The 16899-nt window shown below is 40.6% G+C and overlaps 1 protein-coding gene across 7 annotated transcripts in view; it reads left to right on the top strand.

Annotated features, from left to right (window-relative positions):
- MAST4 (microtubule associated serine/threonine kinase family member 4) overlaps positions 1–16899 on the top strand; it is a 274847-nt gene that overhangs the window by 162234 nt on the left and 95714 nt on the right. The window contains exon 1 of one of the 7 annotated variants that reach the window (XM_061475794.1): positions 1143–1300. The exons of the other annotated variants lie outside the window; for them this stretch is intronic. Within the exon in view, the coding sequence (XP_061331778.1) occupies positions 1209–1300 (92 nt within the window). The 5' untranslated portion in view covers positions 1143–1208. Of the gene's footprint in view, positions 1–1142; positions 1301–16899 lie in introns of those variants that run through there. 7 annotated transcript variants of the gene reach the window in all.

The following is a 16899-nucleotide window of genomic DNA, read 5'->3' as shown; positions in this document are numbered from 1 at the left end:
GGAAAGGTAAATAGAAATTCTACATATGTTAAAACATGATTTTTTTGAAGCCACAGTGACTGTTTTTCTGTACCTGTCACTGTTGTTTCCAACAGCTTGAGTTACTGGATGACAGTGCGGTGTAGTAGTAATTTTAGGAAGATTCTTGTGTACTGCAAAGATGTGAGAAAAAAAATGCTAGTCTAGACAGAGCTGTGCAGGGAGAGAAGAGAGGGCTTGAGGGTGATGCTACTGGAATTAGAAGTGAAAACACTGAGGACAGCAGCCATGGGGTTAAAATGAGCAGTAAGGGGAAGGTGGAATGATGGGGGAGGTGGAAGGTCAAGAAAGCAAACTAACTGAGCTGGGAAGCCGACGGGGGAATGCTGGAGAGAGGAAGAAAGTTGGTAGGAAGAACGAGGAGGAGGAAATGACTCGAAGTACCTAAGGGATTAGGTCACTGTTTTGAGGGAAAAAGGTGCCCAGTCTTTCCGTACCCGTCTTTTGCTAGCTTATGTGTTTCAGGGTAGCTTTCTCAAAAGAGATAGCTGGTAATGGAGGTTTGCGTCCTAGCTTGCTGTGGCGAACGCCTGGTGTCTGGAGCGGCAGGTGGCCAACCTGGGAGCCAGTAATGTAGTACGTGTGCCGCCCGTTGTGCTGGGGCAGAAGGAAGGCCGCAGCACTGCGCACAGACACGGAGCGAATGGGCGCGCAGCCGGGCCCTGCCGCGGGCTGCCTGCCCAGGCCGCCGGCGCCGCGGCACCTCCCGAGCGGGCTGGGATTGTGCCGCCCGCACCTGGCGCTCCGGGGGAGCGGCGAGAGGGAGGGATGGAGAAACGGAGGCGGAAGCTGCCCGCCTCCCGCGCCGCCGGGTGGGAGGGGCAGGTCTGCCAGCGCGCCCAGCTACGGGCCGCCAGCGGGCCGCAGGCGCGGGAGCCGCCGGCGGTGTTGAGTGGAGGGGAGTTGAGAGGCGAGCTCCTGCGGCGCGGCCCCTGTGAGGGCGCGAATGGTCGTTGCCGGGGCGGGGCGGGGCCGGGCCGGGCGGCGCCGCACGGGAAAGTTACCTTGGGTTCGAGGAGTTCCGTCAGTCGCGTTGCTCCTGTGGAGGAAGGGTAGCAGCTCGCTCCCTTCTCCCTCCCCGTGCTCTCAGTCTCCTCAGAGAGGTGGGAGTTTTCCTCCCCTCTCCTTGTACTATGGCCCTGTGTCTTTAGGGTTTCGGACACAGGAGAATGGATATGTCGGACCCAAGTTTTTGGACGGTCCTGTCTAACTTCACGCTGCCGCATCTGAGGAGTAGCAGCCGCCTTCGCCGGACACAGAGGTAGGGAGGGGGGCAGGCGGCCTGGGCGCCCAGCGTGGGGGGCTGCCGCCGCTGCCCGGGCCAGCGGGCTTCCTGGTGCCGGGCGGGCGGCAGAAAGCCCCGGGATGGCGGCGGAGCTCCGGCCTCCCGGCTTTTGGTCCTGAGCTGCGAGACTCTCCTGGCGAATCCGCTGGGGCTCTTCCAGTTTTAAATGCTGCGTGTTGTTCTTTCTGCGTGTTTTTATATAATCAGTTTTCTCCTGCCCCTCCACCTTCCCCTTTGTTATTTCTTAAAAACACTTCCAGCGTGCTCTCAAATATTTGACCTTTTATCCAGAGCAGATATACTTTGTATGCGCAACTTAAGATAGCCTACTTTGTTCAGTGTTCTTAAAGAGACAGGTTTGTGTAACTACTTTTTTAGACAGGCTAGCACAGGAATGGCCTTTCTGTAGCATTTTCATTTTTGTTAGAAGGCAGAAAAGATTTGGAAACAGTAAATGGGAAGTAAAAGGTTATGCTGTCGATGGACAGAAGACAGACAAGCTTTGACATCTTGGTAATTTTTTGGGCTGAGGTATTCCTTGTGGTTAAGTGTATGCTTCTATCAAAAGGAGTAACAAAAGTTTATATGTTATAACTTTTTCCCCCTAGTATTCTGTATGCCATTTTGAGGCATACAGAATGTATGTTGTAGTGTTAAATTATGATACACTTCTGTCTATGAAAGTACCTTGAGTATTAGCTTATGTGTTATCTTTGGAGAAAGCGTGTGAAATGTTTCTTATGCTGGCTGAAAGGCTGGCACAAAACAAGGGTAGAGGCTTAAGCAGACCCGGCAGTTCTAAGCCTGAAATGTTTAGGTACTGGTATTTTTCAAAGGGAAAAAATGTCTGTTGAATGGCGGAGAGTTAAAATAGGAAAATTAAGTGGCCTATTTGACATCTTCAGTATGTGTCTGTTCTTTATGTATCTACCCTGACATAGCTGTAAGTGCCGAGTTATTTTATAATTAATTATTATCCATCTATCATAAATAATTTTTCTGCGCTTATGTAGCATCAGCTGAGTGTCCGAATAGGCATTATGCATTTTTCTGCTGCAAATGTATCTGTGTTTAAAGAGGGAAACATGCTAGGGCTTTTTGAAATCATCTGTGATCTTCACTTATTTTACTCAAGTAAGGTTGCGTCTATATAAATAACTAAAAATGCCATTTTTAAGTGTGTGGCTGCATGGCAGATTGAGGAGAGAGACTTGATAGACTTCACAAGAAGCATAAAATACATGTGTACAACTTTTTTTCTTTTTAATGTTTGGATTCCATACTGCTTTTCAAATATATTTAATACTATATTGGCTTTGTTGAAATACTTGAAAGACTTTTTAAAGCAGCATGAAATATTGTTTCAACATATAATATGTATTTTGTGTCGGTGAATAGTACATGCCATATATGTGGTTATGTTTTATGTATTATAGGGATATTCTATATTTAATGCCTTCTTCATAGCAAAATCAGTATGTCACAGCATTGTGAAACTAAAAAGCCAGCAGTGAAGTTTCAAAATTGCTTACCTTTAATGGGCCCAGGTACCCTCCTGGTTGGGGAGCTCAGTATCTGCTCCGTTACCATTGCCAGGGGAATGCTGACAGACCTGCTTCTTCAACTGTCTTCTTAAAGGGGGACCTGCCTCTTGTGTCCCTATGCTCATCATTAATCTACTAAAGTAAATGATAGATCCTAGAAAGACAGAACTGTCAGAAGAAATGAAAACCAATATGGACAGTGCAAATTCTCCTAGTTCTGCTGCAGAAATGGGCTTGAGTTAATTAAGGCACCTGCTGGTCTACGTGCTCCGAGTTGTATCTCACCTGGACTATCTTTGTAGGCTCACAGTCAGCCATAGACCCAGCTGTTACATGAAAAGACTGTAAGGACAGCTGCTTACTTACCACAGGATACCTTACCTTTCTGAAAGAGTGCTGCTGAGTGGTGGTAGCTACTCGTGTTTCGTACAGTGGCTCAGGCATTTTAGAGGACCAAAGAGTAGGCCATGAGCAGGCTTGAAGGAAGTCTGGTTCCTGTGATCTGAGTCTCCTGGCTCTGCTAAAGTGAAAGTTTCGGGCCCACTGATTCAAGAGAGAATAGTAACGCTGCCTGTGAAACTGTTGTCCAGCTAATTACAAGCCTTGGTGCTTCATGAAAACTTTACAAGAGACATACATTATTTTTTTCTGGTTGTATCCCCTGTTTGTTTTGGAACTCTTTTGCAGTGTGAGAGCATTAATTTTGTATTTTGCTTTGGCATTTTGCCTCTCAGGTATATTCCTTTTACCTATACCACCAGAATTCTGGTGGCCGCTAGGCCTCATCCTTGCTGTGAGCACTGTCTTACTTTTTTGACACTTGGGATCATGGGAATTGTCTGCTAGTGCTACAAAGCTTGTTTTGTTGTACAGATTTGCTTGATGTAGGCATTTATTTTTCTTTGCGGAGGTTCTAAGAAGAATGAAAAGATAGTCTATTCTTATTTAGGCTGCAGTGTTTAGCGTGGCAGCTCAGTTACAAAATGGGCATAAAACTTAGTTCATGGTTCTATTTGCTGACTGAAGTCTTTCATTAAGATTTTTTTTTTTACTTCTGTTTCCAGCAGTAGACTTAGGGTTCTCTTTCTGGAAGTGATACTTGAAGAAGAAATATCCAGCCTGACATTCAAGTCATGGAGTGGGTTTTCAGGACTGGTGGGTAGAAAAATTCTCCAATTATAAATTGGAGGCATTTGGTATTCAAATCACTGAGCCATGACATGGGTTACATCATGTACTTTTACAGAGGAGAAATTTGTGTACCACCATGTGTTAATATCTTTTTCTGTTGCTATGGGTGTATGATCCCTTCATAGTGCTGATTTCAATGCCTGAAATGCCATTGCCTGGAGTAGGAGTAGAGAACTAGAGAGTTTGTGTGTATGTGTATACATTTTTTTTTAATAGATCAATATGTAGATTTATGTATGGATAGATGTGCACACACCCTTTTTTCATAGGGAAAACCCACAATACCTTCTTCCTCAGTCTTTGCTATGTATTTAGTTCTCTGTTGCTACTCTCTCTGTTCTCTGGTCTTCTATGTGTATCTCTTACAAAACTGACAAGCCAGTTCGAGTGTGTGTGCTTTAGTCCTGGTTCTGTGTGGTAGTTGCACTGAAGCAATGTTACTACAAGCATTATTCTTTGAGTCAGAGTGTTGTTTTTTTTGTTATGTGGGTTTGGTTTTTTTTTGGTTTGTTTGTATGTTTGTTTTCCAGAGGCCTGGAATTCATGAATACTTGTCCAATTGCTTCTCAGCCAACTTAGGCTCTTAGAAGATACTTGTTGAAACTTCATATTATTTGTGTACAGTCACTGAAGTGGTATCGAGGCTTCTTTGATATGGGATTGATATACTCATCAATTATCAAATAATAATTCATACATTCTAACAGTTCATAACCATTTCTGAAAAGTTAAAAGCAAAGGAAAATTACAACTTTTACTGGAAATTTGGAGAATAGATTTGTCAAACCTGTTGCAGTTTTATTAGTTTTGGGACAGCATGCTTCCTGGAAAATGTTGAGCAGACTTTTCGAACTTCTCCGAGTTGGTTGTTAGTGTAAATGTAGTGATTTTAAAGTTGTTATGTAAACTCTTGCTATTGGTTCTTCCATAGATGTCTTTGTCTAGGCAGTATTATGTTGAGTATATTATAAATGGATTATTTAATAATAGGTGTTTAAAAGTGGTCCTGTTGATGACATGAGAAAACCAAGCACACTTATTAACAGAAAAACAGCCACAGAAATTACATATAATTGTGTTGATGCCAGCTGAATCTGTGCTCTGAGTTATTTTACTTTTGTTACATTAACATCAGTTAAAAATTTAAAAAGGATTGTTTTTGTTGTAATTTTATATGCTTTCTACTGTATGCTTTGGAGTGTGGTGATTTGAAGAGCTTTACTTGTTCCTTACTTTCAACCCATTTCATTCACCTTAGCTCCTTCCCTCTTGCACATAGGAATTGTTATCGTAATAAATGTTGAGTAAGTTCGGAGAGAAGAGCAGCATTGGGGGGGGGGTTAGGGGGTGATGCGGAGAGGAAGAAATAAGAAATATGTCTGTGCAGGCTATTTGTGCTTTCAAAACACATTGTCACTGAACATGTTTACTTAGAAGTTAATCTGTTGTACTAATGGTATCGCTGCTTTCTGTGCTATATAGTGCAGTGTTAATGTATCTTGGTAATTATATTTCCTTTCATTCGCAGTAAGGGCTGTGTGTTAGGGGGATGGACTTATATCTCACCATCAAAGTGAGTGTGTTGTTTTTATTCTGGTTGGTTTACTCAGCCAGTCTTCCTGTTCAAACAACTAATGTATTTCAAGTACTGCTTAACGATCTGGACATCGGCAACAGTCAGGTTTTCTCCAGTGAGCAATCATTATTTCTAGCTTTAGCCAGACTGGTAAGGATTCATCTGGTCATATTCCTGGTGTCCTGGGTTCAGCAGTAGCAGTCATGTTTTTTTTTCTTTGTGTTAGCTGGTGCAGTGCTGTGTTTTGACTTCTAGTTTTGAGAACAGCGTTGGTGAAGCCGATGTTTTCGGTTGTTGCTAAGTGATGTTTACCCTGACCAAGGACTCTGTGAGGCTCATGCTCTGCCAGGGAGGAGGGGAAGCTGTGAGGAAGCAGAGACGGGGCGCCTGACCCGGGCTAGCCGGGGAGGTATTCCATACCACAGCACGTCATGCCCGGGGTGGGGGGTAACTGGGAGTTACCCGGAAGGACAGGGGCTTCCGGGTGGAACTCGTTTTCTTGGCCGGTGGTATCGTATTCTCTTCCCTTGTTATTTTCCCTTATCATTGTTTTAGCTGATAGTAGCGGTGGTGATTTGTTGCTGGACTGTTCTTGTCTCAACCCGTAGGAGTTGCACTCTCTCGATCCTCCTCCCCGTTCCTCCGGGAGCGGGGAAGGGGAGAGCCCCGGTGCAGGGAGGGGGGGGGGAGACGAACACGGACCTTGATTGTTGTCAGCTTGGCACCACTCACTGGGAGTGAGTGAACAAGTTACCTGACTGGGTTTAAACCACGACACCTGGGTTTTGCTTATTTTTTACTCTGAAAAAAGTCCGAATTTGTTAGAATGAAGTTGAGTTCTTTAGGGTTGATTGAAGAATCTTACTGTAGAAAACTTGAGGAGAGCTGAAATATGAGCAGAATAAAAGGCTTGAAGTCCTGAAAGACTGCTGTATTTCTCTATAAAAAGTGCTGAAAGAAGCTGTATTCCCCCCCCCCCACCTCCCATAGTGGTTAGAGTCTGTTGTTACACAGTAGGAGACAGTCTTTATCTTTCTTAACTGGGGAATCTAAGGGACAGTAGTCCAGACATCCTTCCTTCATGAGCTGTGGTTATTGGGACACATCACATGATGCGGGCACATTACACAGAGATTCAGTCCTCCTGCTCAGTTGAATTTGGCTTGCATCTGCTGTTGGTGTTCTGCAGAGCCATTGCAGTTCTTGTTGTATTACAAGTTGGCTGATCCTCCTCAAATGTAATTTTTAAGCACACAGGGGCTCGCTCATACTGTGGTTAGTAGATGCCCTTTCTACTACACGTTCTGTCAGAGAACTTCAAGCTCCTGGTAGTGGTAAGCTATGTACCAGCTTCTGTGGCTGCACATACTGATTGATGGGCTTTTCTCTGGTAGTTCTTTGCCAAAGCTGGAAGTGGTGGTCAGGTAAAGTGGATTTCAGGGTAGGTTCCCCGTGAATTTGTTAAACATGTCAGTGTGCATGGCTTACAAAGTATGAAACATAAGAGGTAATGGTTTGGTTAGTTACGAGACTTGAAATTGTGTATTATTTTGAGCCACTGTGTTTAGGACAGGAAGATACTGCTAACTGATTTAAGTTGAACATTTTTAATGAAGCTTATTAAATGTGTCATACTAATAATGGCGTGGAACTGCTTAAAGTTGCATGCAGTTCTTCTGTGTACATTGCCCCGTTGTCTGTAGGCTGTAGACCTGATTCAGGATGTCATTCATGTTACATGTCATTAATAAAAATGTTTAGTAGGTGGAAGATTTGTTGGAGGGAGTACTGTGATAGCATCAGAGCAGAATCATACGTGCCTCACTGTACTTCCCAGTCTGAGGAAAACAAAGTTCACTTGTCTTTGATTCAGGCTTACTCAACAGGCGTGTTGCATTCAGTGAGGGCTCCTGGATTTAGAGGATTTTTGCCTCTGGACATTTTCAAATCCACTAACTGTAATGATGGTGAACTTTTGGAGTCCAGTGCAAGAATCTGTAATATTAATACATACAGTTGGGTCTAGGCATAATATGCTAGTGTCATATATTGGACTCTGAAAATCATCTGATGTGAAGGTCTACTACATAACTCCATGCATGGTTACTTGACATAAATTTTCAGGTGACTTTAATATAAAGTGGTAGAGATGTTTAAGGAGATAACTCACACTTCATATAATTGGTGTTTTTCTATCCATTTCTGAGACCATGTATTTCTCAGTGCTGATGTTCCAGTCCTTTTTTTGTAGCAGTGCATATTCTGTATATTATTGATAGGTACTAGTCTTAGATCTACTTTAGTAGACTCTTCCAAGTGAATAAAGATGAGATGAAAAGTAACACTTCCAGGGCTGCCTTAAATCTCATGGTAGGTCAGTTCTGTGTTTTTATTTAAAATGCTCAAGCCAAATCAAATAGTACTAAACTAGAAATCTCCTTTTGGTGTGTTTCCTGGTAAATACAAACGTATCTCAGAAGTACTGTAAACCAGAACAATTCCCAGGTTGGTCTGTCCCATGGAGAGACTTCAGAACTACAGACTGTGTGTTACTGGTATTCCTGCCACTAACAGATGAGTGCAAAAATGCTGGGGCCATGCCAGAATAAATATATCAGCTTATTTGCCCTTTCTTTCCGTTAGCAATGGTCTTCCCTAAATAATTGTTTAGGAATAAGGAAAACCGTCATGTTCTATTGTTCTTGAGAGATTATAATTATTATTGTAAGTAGAATCTGTTATTCTCATGAAATACTGGTGTGCTCAGTTTGATGATTAGAAAGTAAAAACTGGTGCAGTTTCCTTATCTGCCTGTTGCTGGGTTTTTTTTTTTTTTCTGCATATGCAGTAATTGTGTGGATGTTCTAGCATGTAACAGCCTGCTTCTGATCTCTATAATTTGGCTTTAACCTAGGTTTAAAATTGTATGTTAAAGAAAAATTGTTAAAAGGCTACCGACTAGTGGATCTTTTTTTTCCCCCTATTCCACTCCAGAATGTTGACGATGATGTCAAATGAGGCACTGTTTACTGGCAGGAAAATGGCTGTTTATATGTGATCAAAGTGTCTGTCTTTTCTAACTAGACTGGTTTAAAATATAGTTATTAACATCCAAATAAATTAAGGGGAAAAAAAAAAGCACATGTAAGGGTGCACAGACATTTGTATACATAAATAACAGTAGCTGTAAAATACTTGTTGAGAAGCTGAATGAGATTGTTGAACTTACCTCATAGTATCAATCAGAAAAACTTACTTTTCTTATGCTTTATTCAAAGGCATGTTTAGCATAAATAGAATAGATGCTTTTTCCATTTTTGAGGGTATTTGTTGTTTAGACTGTACATTGATACTATAGCTTTTGAAAATTCCCAAAGTGCAGCTGTTTATGATATTGGGAATGTGGCTTCTCTTCCCAAGTTAAAACAGGCTCTTGGCTCTGTTCCACCACTGGAAGAAGCTTGTGTAGTTCTTTGAATTTTTTTGAACTTGACTAATTCAAACTATTATAGCACTTATATTGTGAAATACTGTGGTATCTTTCTCTTTTTCCCTTAAGAAATATTGGAACAATTCAGTTGATATATTCTTTTTCTCTCTTTTTAATTTTTTTTTCTTGTATTTTTGCAGTAATTGTATGGCTATCAGTTTTGTCTGTAGCTCAGCTTGAGAGGGCTAATAAGGTAAAAGTTACTTTGTTTGAATGCTGGTACTTGTTACCTGTGATTGTTTTAAGTATCACTCAAGATGTTCATAATTGGAACAGTAGTGGAGCATAGACTTTATTTTCCCCAGCTGTTTTCCTGCATGCCTTTGGGAGCATGGGGTGGGCAGTCTTCCTTCTCTGGGCTGTTGGGCCCCCATCCTGTATGAGATTTGGCACAGGCTTCTGAACAGAATCCCACTTCTCACAAGAGGTAGATTTGCACATGTGGAGCAATTTGCAGTGCTTTCTTTGACCCTTTGCTTTTTTTTCATGTGTACCTGAGAGGAGTCTGTATGATAGCTATTGGTTTCATTAAAACTATTAATCAGATATTTCTGTAAGAAGCCTTTACTCTGTTTTTGAAATACATTTAAATACAGTGCTTTCATGCATTGGTTTTAAATTCTAAAGTTGTTACAGGAAAGATGGTACAGTAGTTCAAACTGTCTGAGCTTCCTTTGGTAAATCTGAGTCTAACGCATCAGCTTCTAATTTAAATTCTCCTTGAAATTCTCTTTGGGCAACCGGTGTTATCACTTCTTGGATGAGCTGCTGTTATTTTCTGGAAAATACCCTACATAAAAATACACAGAAACCTCAAAAACAGAAGCCAAAAGAAAGTTAGTCCTAAGAATAGCATATTTTGTAAGCAAGTACTTTAACCCTGAAACCTCCCCTCCTCAAACCCAAACCGAACTCTAATGGTATGTGGGAACTTGTTGGTATGACTGATGGACGCAGAGGTGTCTGTATCTGGGAGGCAGTACCTTCTTCCAGTCAAGGGTTGGTGGCATTCTGGCAAAATGTCCCAGAGATGGCATTGCAGTGGCTGCAAGAAGCGTATCTTGCACTCGGGATAACTAAATAAAAGTGAGGAAAGGTGACACCCCACTCCCTCCCCAAAGGCACTTTGGAGAACAAATTGAACATGAGAGGTGAGAATTTTGCAGAATTGTAGAAGATAGTGTTGTGATTGAGAGAACATGGAACCACAGAAAATGGAGCTTCTCCTGACAGAATTCTTCATAACAGAGATGTGTCATTTAATTAAACAATGCATAGCTTAATATCCATGAACCTAGCAATATAGAGTGAAATTCTGCCTTCAGTCCTGTTCCCTGTTGAGTACTGTTCATGCTGAGAGAAAGCAAAAATCTTTATCAGAATTTTTAATTGATGAATGTGTCTTTGCAGGTTTCAAACATAGTTTGAAAGTAGTTCAGACATAAACATAATCCAATCCTTGATGAAACGGATGTTAGATACTGATTATAAGAATAAATCAGACTTGCGTTTCTACTGACAGATGCCTTGGTGTTTACCAGAATTTGTTGTAAGGACAGTTTTCATAATGTAAATCAACACATGGCTTCTTTTATTCTCTTTTATGAAAGTGGAAGAGGATGCTTGAATGTTAACTCATTCATCTGACAATGCTGTTCCGTGAGAAGTCATAATTAATATCCTTTGTGATAATACTGTTAAACCTCTCAAAGTTAGTTGAAAAAAACCCTAAATTGTATACATTTGTTTTACAGATTTGCTTTTTCAGTGAATCTGGGCCTGTCTAGCTTGTTCTTATGCATGGGTATGTCAAGGGAATTTCCATAAGTGCTGTAATAGTAGAAGCAAAGGCAGTCAGACAAGTCCAATATGCTCTCTCCACCTTGTCTATGAACACCCCACGCAAAAGGACGATTATGTCAGTTCATTGTACCATCAGGTCTTACCAGAACATCTTCCTTTTGCTTTCCTCACATAATGGACAAAGAAAATGTGTAAGACATTTTGTAAGTAAGCTTGTTGTTTTTTTTCTTTTGTTACCTTAGGCTTGGTGATGTAGCTGCTTCTCTGGCCCTTCTGCCATGTTTTCATGATTGAACTGTTGTGTTTGAAGGCATCTGCTCCCCATCTGTGGCTTGTGACTAATGAGAGAACACGAGTTCTGTTGGGAAATACATTTCTATCTATTTTTTTTCCTTCCTGCTTGATTATGCCTCACATGTGCTATTCTATCTTGCCAAATGTCAAAATATTACCATCTTTCACTAGGCTTTAATTTCTGTGGGTAGGGTTTAAAACTAAACCCCAAAACTTCTTTTCCTGCCACTCCCCCTCCCCCCCCCCCCCCCCCAAAATTTTCTTCACAATTTTCCTGCGTGTCTTCCTCAAGTCTTGTAACAGCAAACTGCTTGCTGGGGTTTTTTGTTGTTGTGGGTTGTTTGGGGGTTGGTTTGTTTGTTGTTTTTTTCCCTTTTTTTTTAAGGAAATGTTTTAAAGGAAATGCAAAACATACTAGAGTATATGAATATACTAGGTTATTTTATTAAACATGCAAATTGTTTGTGTAGGTCAGACCTAAGCATTCAGCATTATCTATAAATTAATACCTTTTAACCATCATGTGTTTCCTTCTTCTGATTCATAAATTATAAGGCAGGAAGAAACCAGTAGGATCACCTACTCTGACAGTCTACAGGAAACAAGACACTCAGCAGTAGTGTTAGAGATTTAGTAATTTGGCCCTCCCAGTCAAGGTAATCATAGAATCATGGAATAGTTTGGGTTGGAAGGGACCTTCAAAGGTCATCTAGTCCAGTGCTTCTGCAGTGAGAAGGTGAATCTTCAACTAGATCAGGTTGTCCAGAACCACATCCAGACTGGCTTTGAATGTCTCCAGGGATGGTGCATCCATCACCCCTTTGGGCAACCTGTGCCAGTGTTTTACCACCCTCACTGTTAAATCTTTCTTCCTCACGTCCAGCCTGAATCTTTTAGTTTAAAACCATTGCCTCTTGTCCTGTCACAACAGCCCTGCTAAAAGGTCTCTCTCCATCATTCTTTTAGGCCCCTTTTAAGAACCTTAAGGCCACAGTAAGGTCCCCACCTGGAGTCTTCTGTTCTCCAGGCTGAAGAATCCCAACTCTTTCAGCCTTTCCTCATAAGAGAGATGCTCCATCACTGATCACTTTTGTGGCCTCCTCTAGATTCTCACTGTTTAGTCATTGGCATGTTTGAGAAAATTTGAAAGGCTTGCTGTTCTGGCCAGCTTTCTTCTGACTGTTGTTCTTTAAGTGAGCTGTATTTCAGTACTAATTTATTGCTGATGCTGTTGTCTCTCCCACTAACCTTGGTAGTGGCCTTGGAGACGTCGGGGCAGTCTTTTTATAAACATGAAAAATGTTCTCTACATTCTTTGGGGCTGTGTCTGCATAAATTCAGTCCAAGGGTCATCAGTTGGGTATTAATAGAAGGAAACAATCTGAAGAGAGTTCCAAAGGACTGTTGCATTTTTTTTTGCCTCAGTCAGTATGGAAAAATGAATTTTCCCTTTAACTCATGCTGGGGGAACAGAAACATGTTTTCCACAAGGCATCTGCCCCAGGAAGCTGGCTTACGGGCCAACAGCATGGTGTGGCTTCTGTCCATGCTGGGAGTGTTGGGCAAGTATGCTGCTTTTCCCTCTTGCGTGGGCCAGACTGTCTGAAAATATGCAAGTGCGCAGGAACTGTATGAAGGAGAATGTCTTGTGAAGGTGGGAGGCTGTAGTGCAGTGGGAGGCAAAAAGTGTCCCATTGGTTTTATTCATATAGGCTCTAAGAAGTGATCCGTAGAGCTGCTCTCAGATTTCATCTTGTAGGTAAATACTGAAACGTGGTACAGGAATGAAGTGAAGTGCATCTGGTACAGACAATCAGAAAACCCTGTTCCACAAATTAGGGTATCAGATGTGGCAAGAACACCCAGTGCATACTGGAAGTCCAGCACCACAATGAAATGAGATGCTGCTGAACTTGGTTTTAATATGGGAGTAGCATATGGGTGTAGTATTAGAGTATCTGGCAGATTTTAGATTATTTGAAGCTACATTTTAAGCATTATTTCTTACAAGGCATTGCTACTGTAATAAAAATATTCTTACTAAACATGCATGTAACAGAAGATAGAAAATTCTGAAAGTCAGTGTAATTACCCTATTTCATGGAAAATCTTGTATCATTTTTTTTTTTTTTTTACTTGTGGATATTGCTGGCATCAGAGGAGAGAAGAGAGTCTTGAGAGCTGACTCAGTGTTCTGTGTTATACAGTAGCCTCTTCGGAGGCACAGTAGCAATGAACGTAATGCCGCACAACCAAAAGTGAGGATAGAGACACAGTTTTCATTCTAGTTTTTGTACACATTTACAGATATTTCACCTGAACAGTTTGTGGTTTCTTCTCTGCAAACCATGTATTTTTACAAAACCACTTTTCTGATGGATATCAAGATTCCATAAACATAAAACTCATAAACCATAAGTGGATGACTTCACTTATCATTAGATGATAGATATCCTGAGGGCAAAGGCAGCAAATACTATTAATACAGCTGTTCAAGGTAAGTGAAGGTGACTAAGTATAGACTTCGATTTCAAATGCAGCAGAAAGTCCAAGTAGTTAAAATACAATTCTATATAATACGATTTGGAAGGGATATGGTGCTTTATGTTATTAGGATAAGAAGTGTGCAGGATCAGATATTTTTTTAATAATCATTTTTTTATGAGGTAACTCGCATTAATCTTTTGACTTCAGCATTTGTTAGGCGGTGGATTCTTCTAAGACCTGCCAAAAGTGAGGCTGCCATTGCCTCATCAAAATCTTAGAGAACAAAGGAAACTGATGTGAAAGGTGAATTTGTTCCTGGCTTCAGGATGTGGCTACAACTTTGAGGGTACTGAAATAGATTTTGGAGCAGTCTCTCCTTTTTTTTTTTCCTTGAATCCTCTGACAGTGGTGTGCAAAAGGAGTAAGACATTTCAAACAAAAGCAAAGACTGCAGAAGTGGTGGTTTTATCCTTTCTGCGCATCACTTCTTCAGGCATACTTCTGCTGTGATGCAAATACAAACCTTAAATTAGCTAATGAGTTAATGGGCTGGATGAGTACTGAGGTGATTAGTCTTCCTGATGGCAAAAAATTGTAGCACACCCTTTTCTGTCACCTTACTTCATCCACACCCTGTTCTAATCTGTCAGAGATGTCTGTCTCATCTATGTGTTATGCCTGGGTTTTTGGACTGTGTAAGCTCTTTCCAGCAGAGGCTGTCATTTGTTTTGTTTGTATGGTGAAGTGAAGGATCATAGCACTATTGCATATATAAGGAGTAATAATGGTTCTCGTTGCTAGGCTCTTTTGCACGTTGGACCAAGTTGTTTTGCTGTTGAGAGCAGAAAATGTGAGGTTTTCTTACTTATGACAGATATTCCCTGAAAATAGTTTTTTCTTTAGAAGTCTTGAAATGAAGATGACCTACTCCAGTTTTCCAGAGTTTTTGCAAATCGACTCCATTGCAGCCTAAAGGAGGAAGGCTGCAGTCTGAAATCATTGTACTTTTTGAGCAACAACAAACTCACAATCGTATAAATCTAGAGTAAAACATCTAAAATAAATTATATATCAATTATATTCCAAAGATTTTTTTCAACCAGAAAGCACCATTGTATCTGCCAGTAATGGCATAGTGGTGTTGTGTTGTTTTTTATTTTTGTCTCGGAGGGATACCACACGGCTGTAGGGGTATGCACGGGAGTACCTATAAAACAAAAGTGGCAGATTATTTTTTCACATATTGCTGCGTTTTAATATTGGAATAGAAAATGTACAACAGTGTTAATGTACTTAATGAGTTCAGTGGTTACCAAGATTTTCAAGGAAGTACCTATTGTATGATTAATGTGTGATTAATTTCAATTGATTTTATTTGTTTTAAGCAAGCTGGAAGGTGCCTCACTGCAACACTCTAAAAGCAGTAGTTTTGCTTAAGGCTTATTTGGTTTTGTGTTTTTCCTTTCCTTCGTACAGCACACTGAATTTATTAAAAAAAACAACAGTATTGAACTCTGTCAAGTACTTTCTCTGTTGGAAATATTTGGATGTATGATTTCATTGACTGAATGTGAAAATATGACTTCTAATCTGCACTGTGGCCACACACCACCTGTTTGCCTCAACAAAATCAGTGAACTTCCATGCTCCTCTTTGCATGCTCAGTGGTGATAACCTTCTGAAAAGGTTATCAGTTTAATTTATCTGCTTCTTAACTTGGCCTGTGAATTGGTAAGAATTTGATTTGTTGAACTGTATAATTGTGTATTGTTAAATTTAATCTCAAAACATCCCCATTGCACTTTATAATCAGTGGTGATAAATTCCCTTGAATGGTAGAATCGCGTGTGTATAGTATGTAACAGACCTGTTTTTGTTAGTTTGGGTAGTTTTCAGTAACTCGATTCCATCGAAAGACATACTGCTTTTAAATTAAGCATTGACAGAGGAAACCTTGAGGTAAGCAGGGATTTGCTTAACGCAAATATGCTGTCAAAATGATTAAACTCATTTTTTAATTAGCTAGTTGAGATCTTAAAGAGCAACCCAGGGCTGAAGAAAAACATTCAGTTGATTTGTGTTTCTGAATGTTCGGTAGGTCGCTTCACAAGTGCGTGCTTGACTACCCTTAGCTTACCAAAAGGAGTGATGACCTCACGTGGTTGGCAGCCCAAATTCATCTGCAAAACAGCACTGTGCCCTGCAGCACCATACTGGGGTGTGTGCTTAGCTCTGACTCGTAGTTCATCGTCATTTCCTGCAGCAACTAGTTAGCCCAATGCCACGTAGCATGAAATGGGACAAAATCACAGCATGAGGTGATAGTGCTACAGGCATTTGGACTGTTAAAGCTAGACCTGTAAAGGATATGATGTGTAGCTTTGTATCTCACTGTAGTGTGATTCCTGTCTCTACCACCAATGAATGACATGCTTCTATTTTTCTATAGTGAGATAGTCGTGAACAGGAAGTCGTGAACAGGAAGACCAGAATTTGTCCTTTAGAGAGATTCACTATGCTACCTCTTTTAAAGATACAGCTAATATATTGAATACTCAGAATTTAAAAGCAGAATATAATTTTCTGGAATTATTACCACAGCTGTTTTTAGAACTCTGAGTGGGTGATGTTTCAGTGGCTATCTGCTGAGCTGTAGTATCAAACCTGTGAGTGTCAGTAATGTTCAGTTCAGCTTCAGTCTTACAGAAAATCTTGGGAGTTTAGCAGCTTTTTTCCAAAATTATATTGTATGTCTCGTGTGTTCAATAGGTGAATAGGTGTGAAGCTGCTGTTCTTGTGTTTGAGTTTGTTGACTGGGGAGAAAATGAAAAATAAATAAAATTTTGAACAAATCGTGCTGTTTCTCTGAAGAAAATAAACTGTGAAGAAATAAACTGTGTCAGTCAGTACACAGTCTCCCCACTTATGTGAAATCTTGCAACACTTTGCAAGGAAGAGATGATGAAATTACATTGCAAATTGTGGGAGGAGGTATGCATTGTTGAATGCTGGTTTATCAAGTAGAGTCTTTGGAGTTTTCTTTATTGGTCACTTTTTAAAATTTCATTGTCATTACTTTCCTGTATCAGCTAAATTTATGCTAGTCACAATGAGGAAAGAGATTAAAGTTAAATCTGTTTATATGGGTAGTGGTAATTCTTCCAGTTATAGTCTGAAGAAAAGGTATATA

Source organism: Pezoporus flaviventris, unplaced genomic scaffold (assembly GCF_033815535.1).
Source record: "Pezoporus flaviventris isolate CSIRO_AGI_PZ_B2104156 unplaced genomic scaffold, CSIRO_AGI_Pfla_v1 ptg000090l, whole genome shotgun sequence".
NCBI classification, from domain to species: domain Eukaryota; kingdom Metazoa; phylum Chordata; class Aves; order Psittaciformes; family Psittacidae; genus Pezoporus; species Pezoporus flaviventris.
The sequence above is the reverse complement of the archived record's forward strand: the minus strand, read 5'-3'. Positions and strand labels throughout refer to the sequence as shown.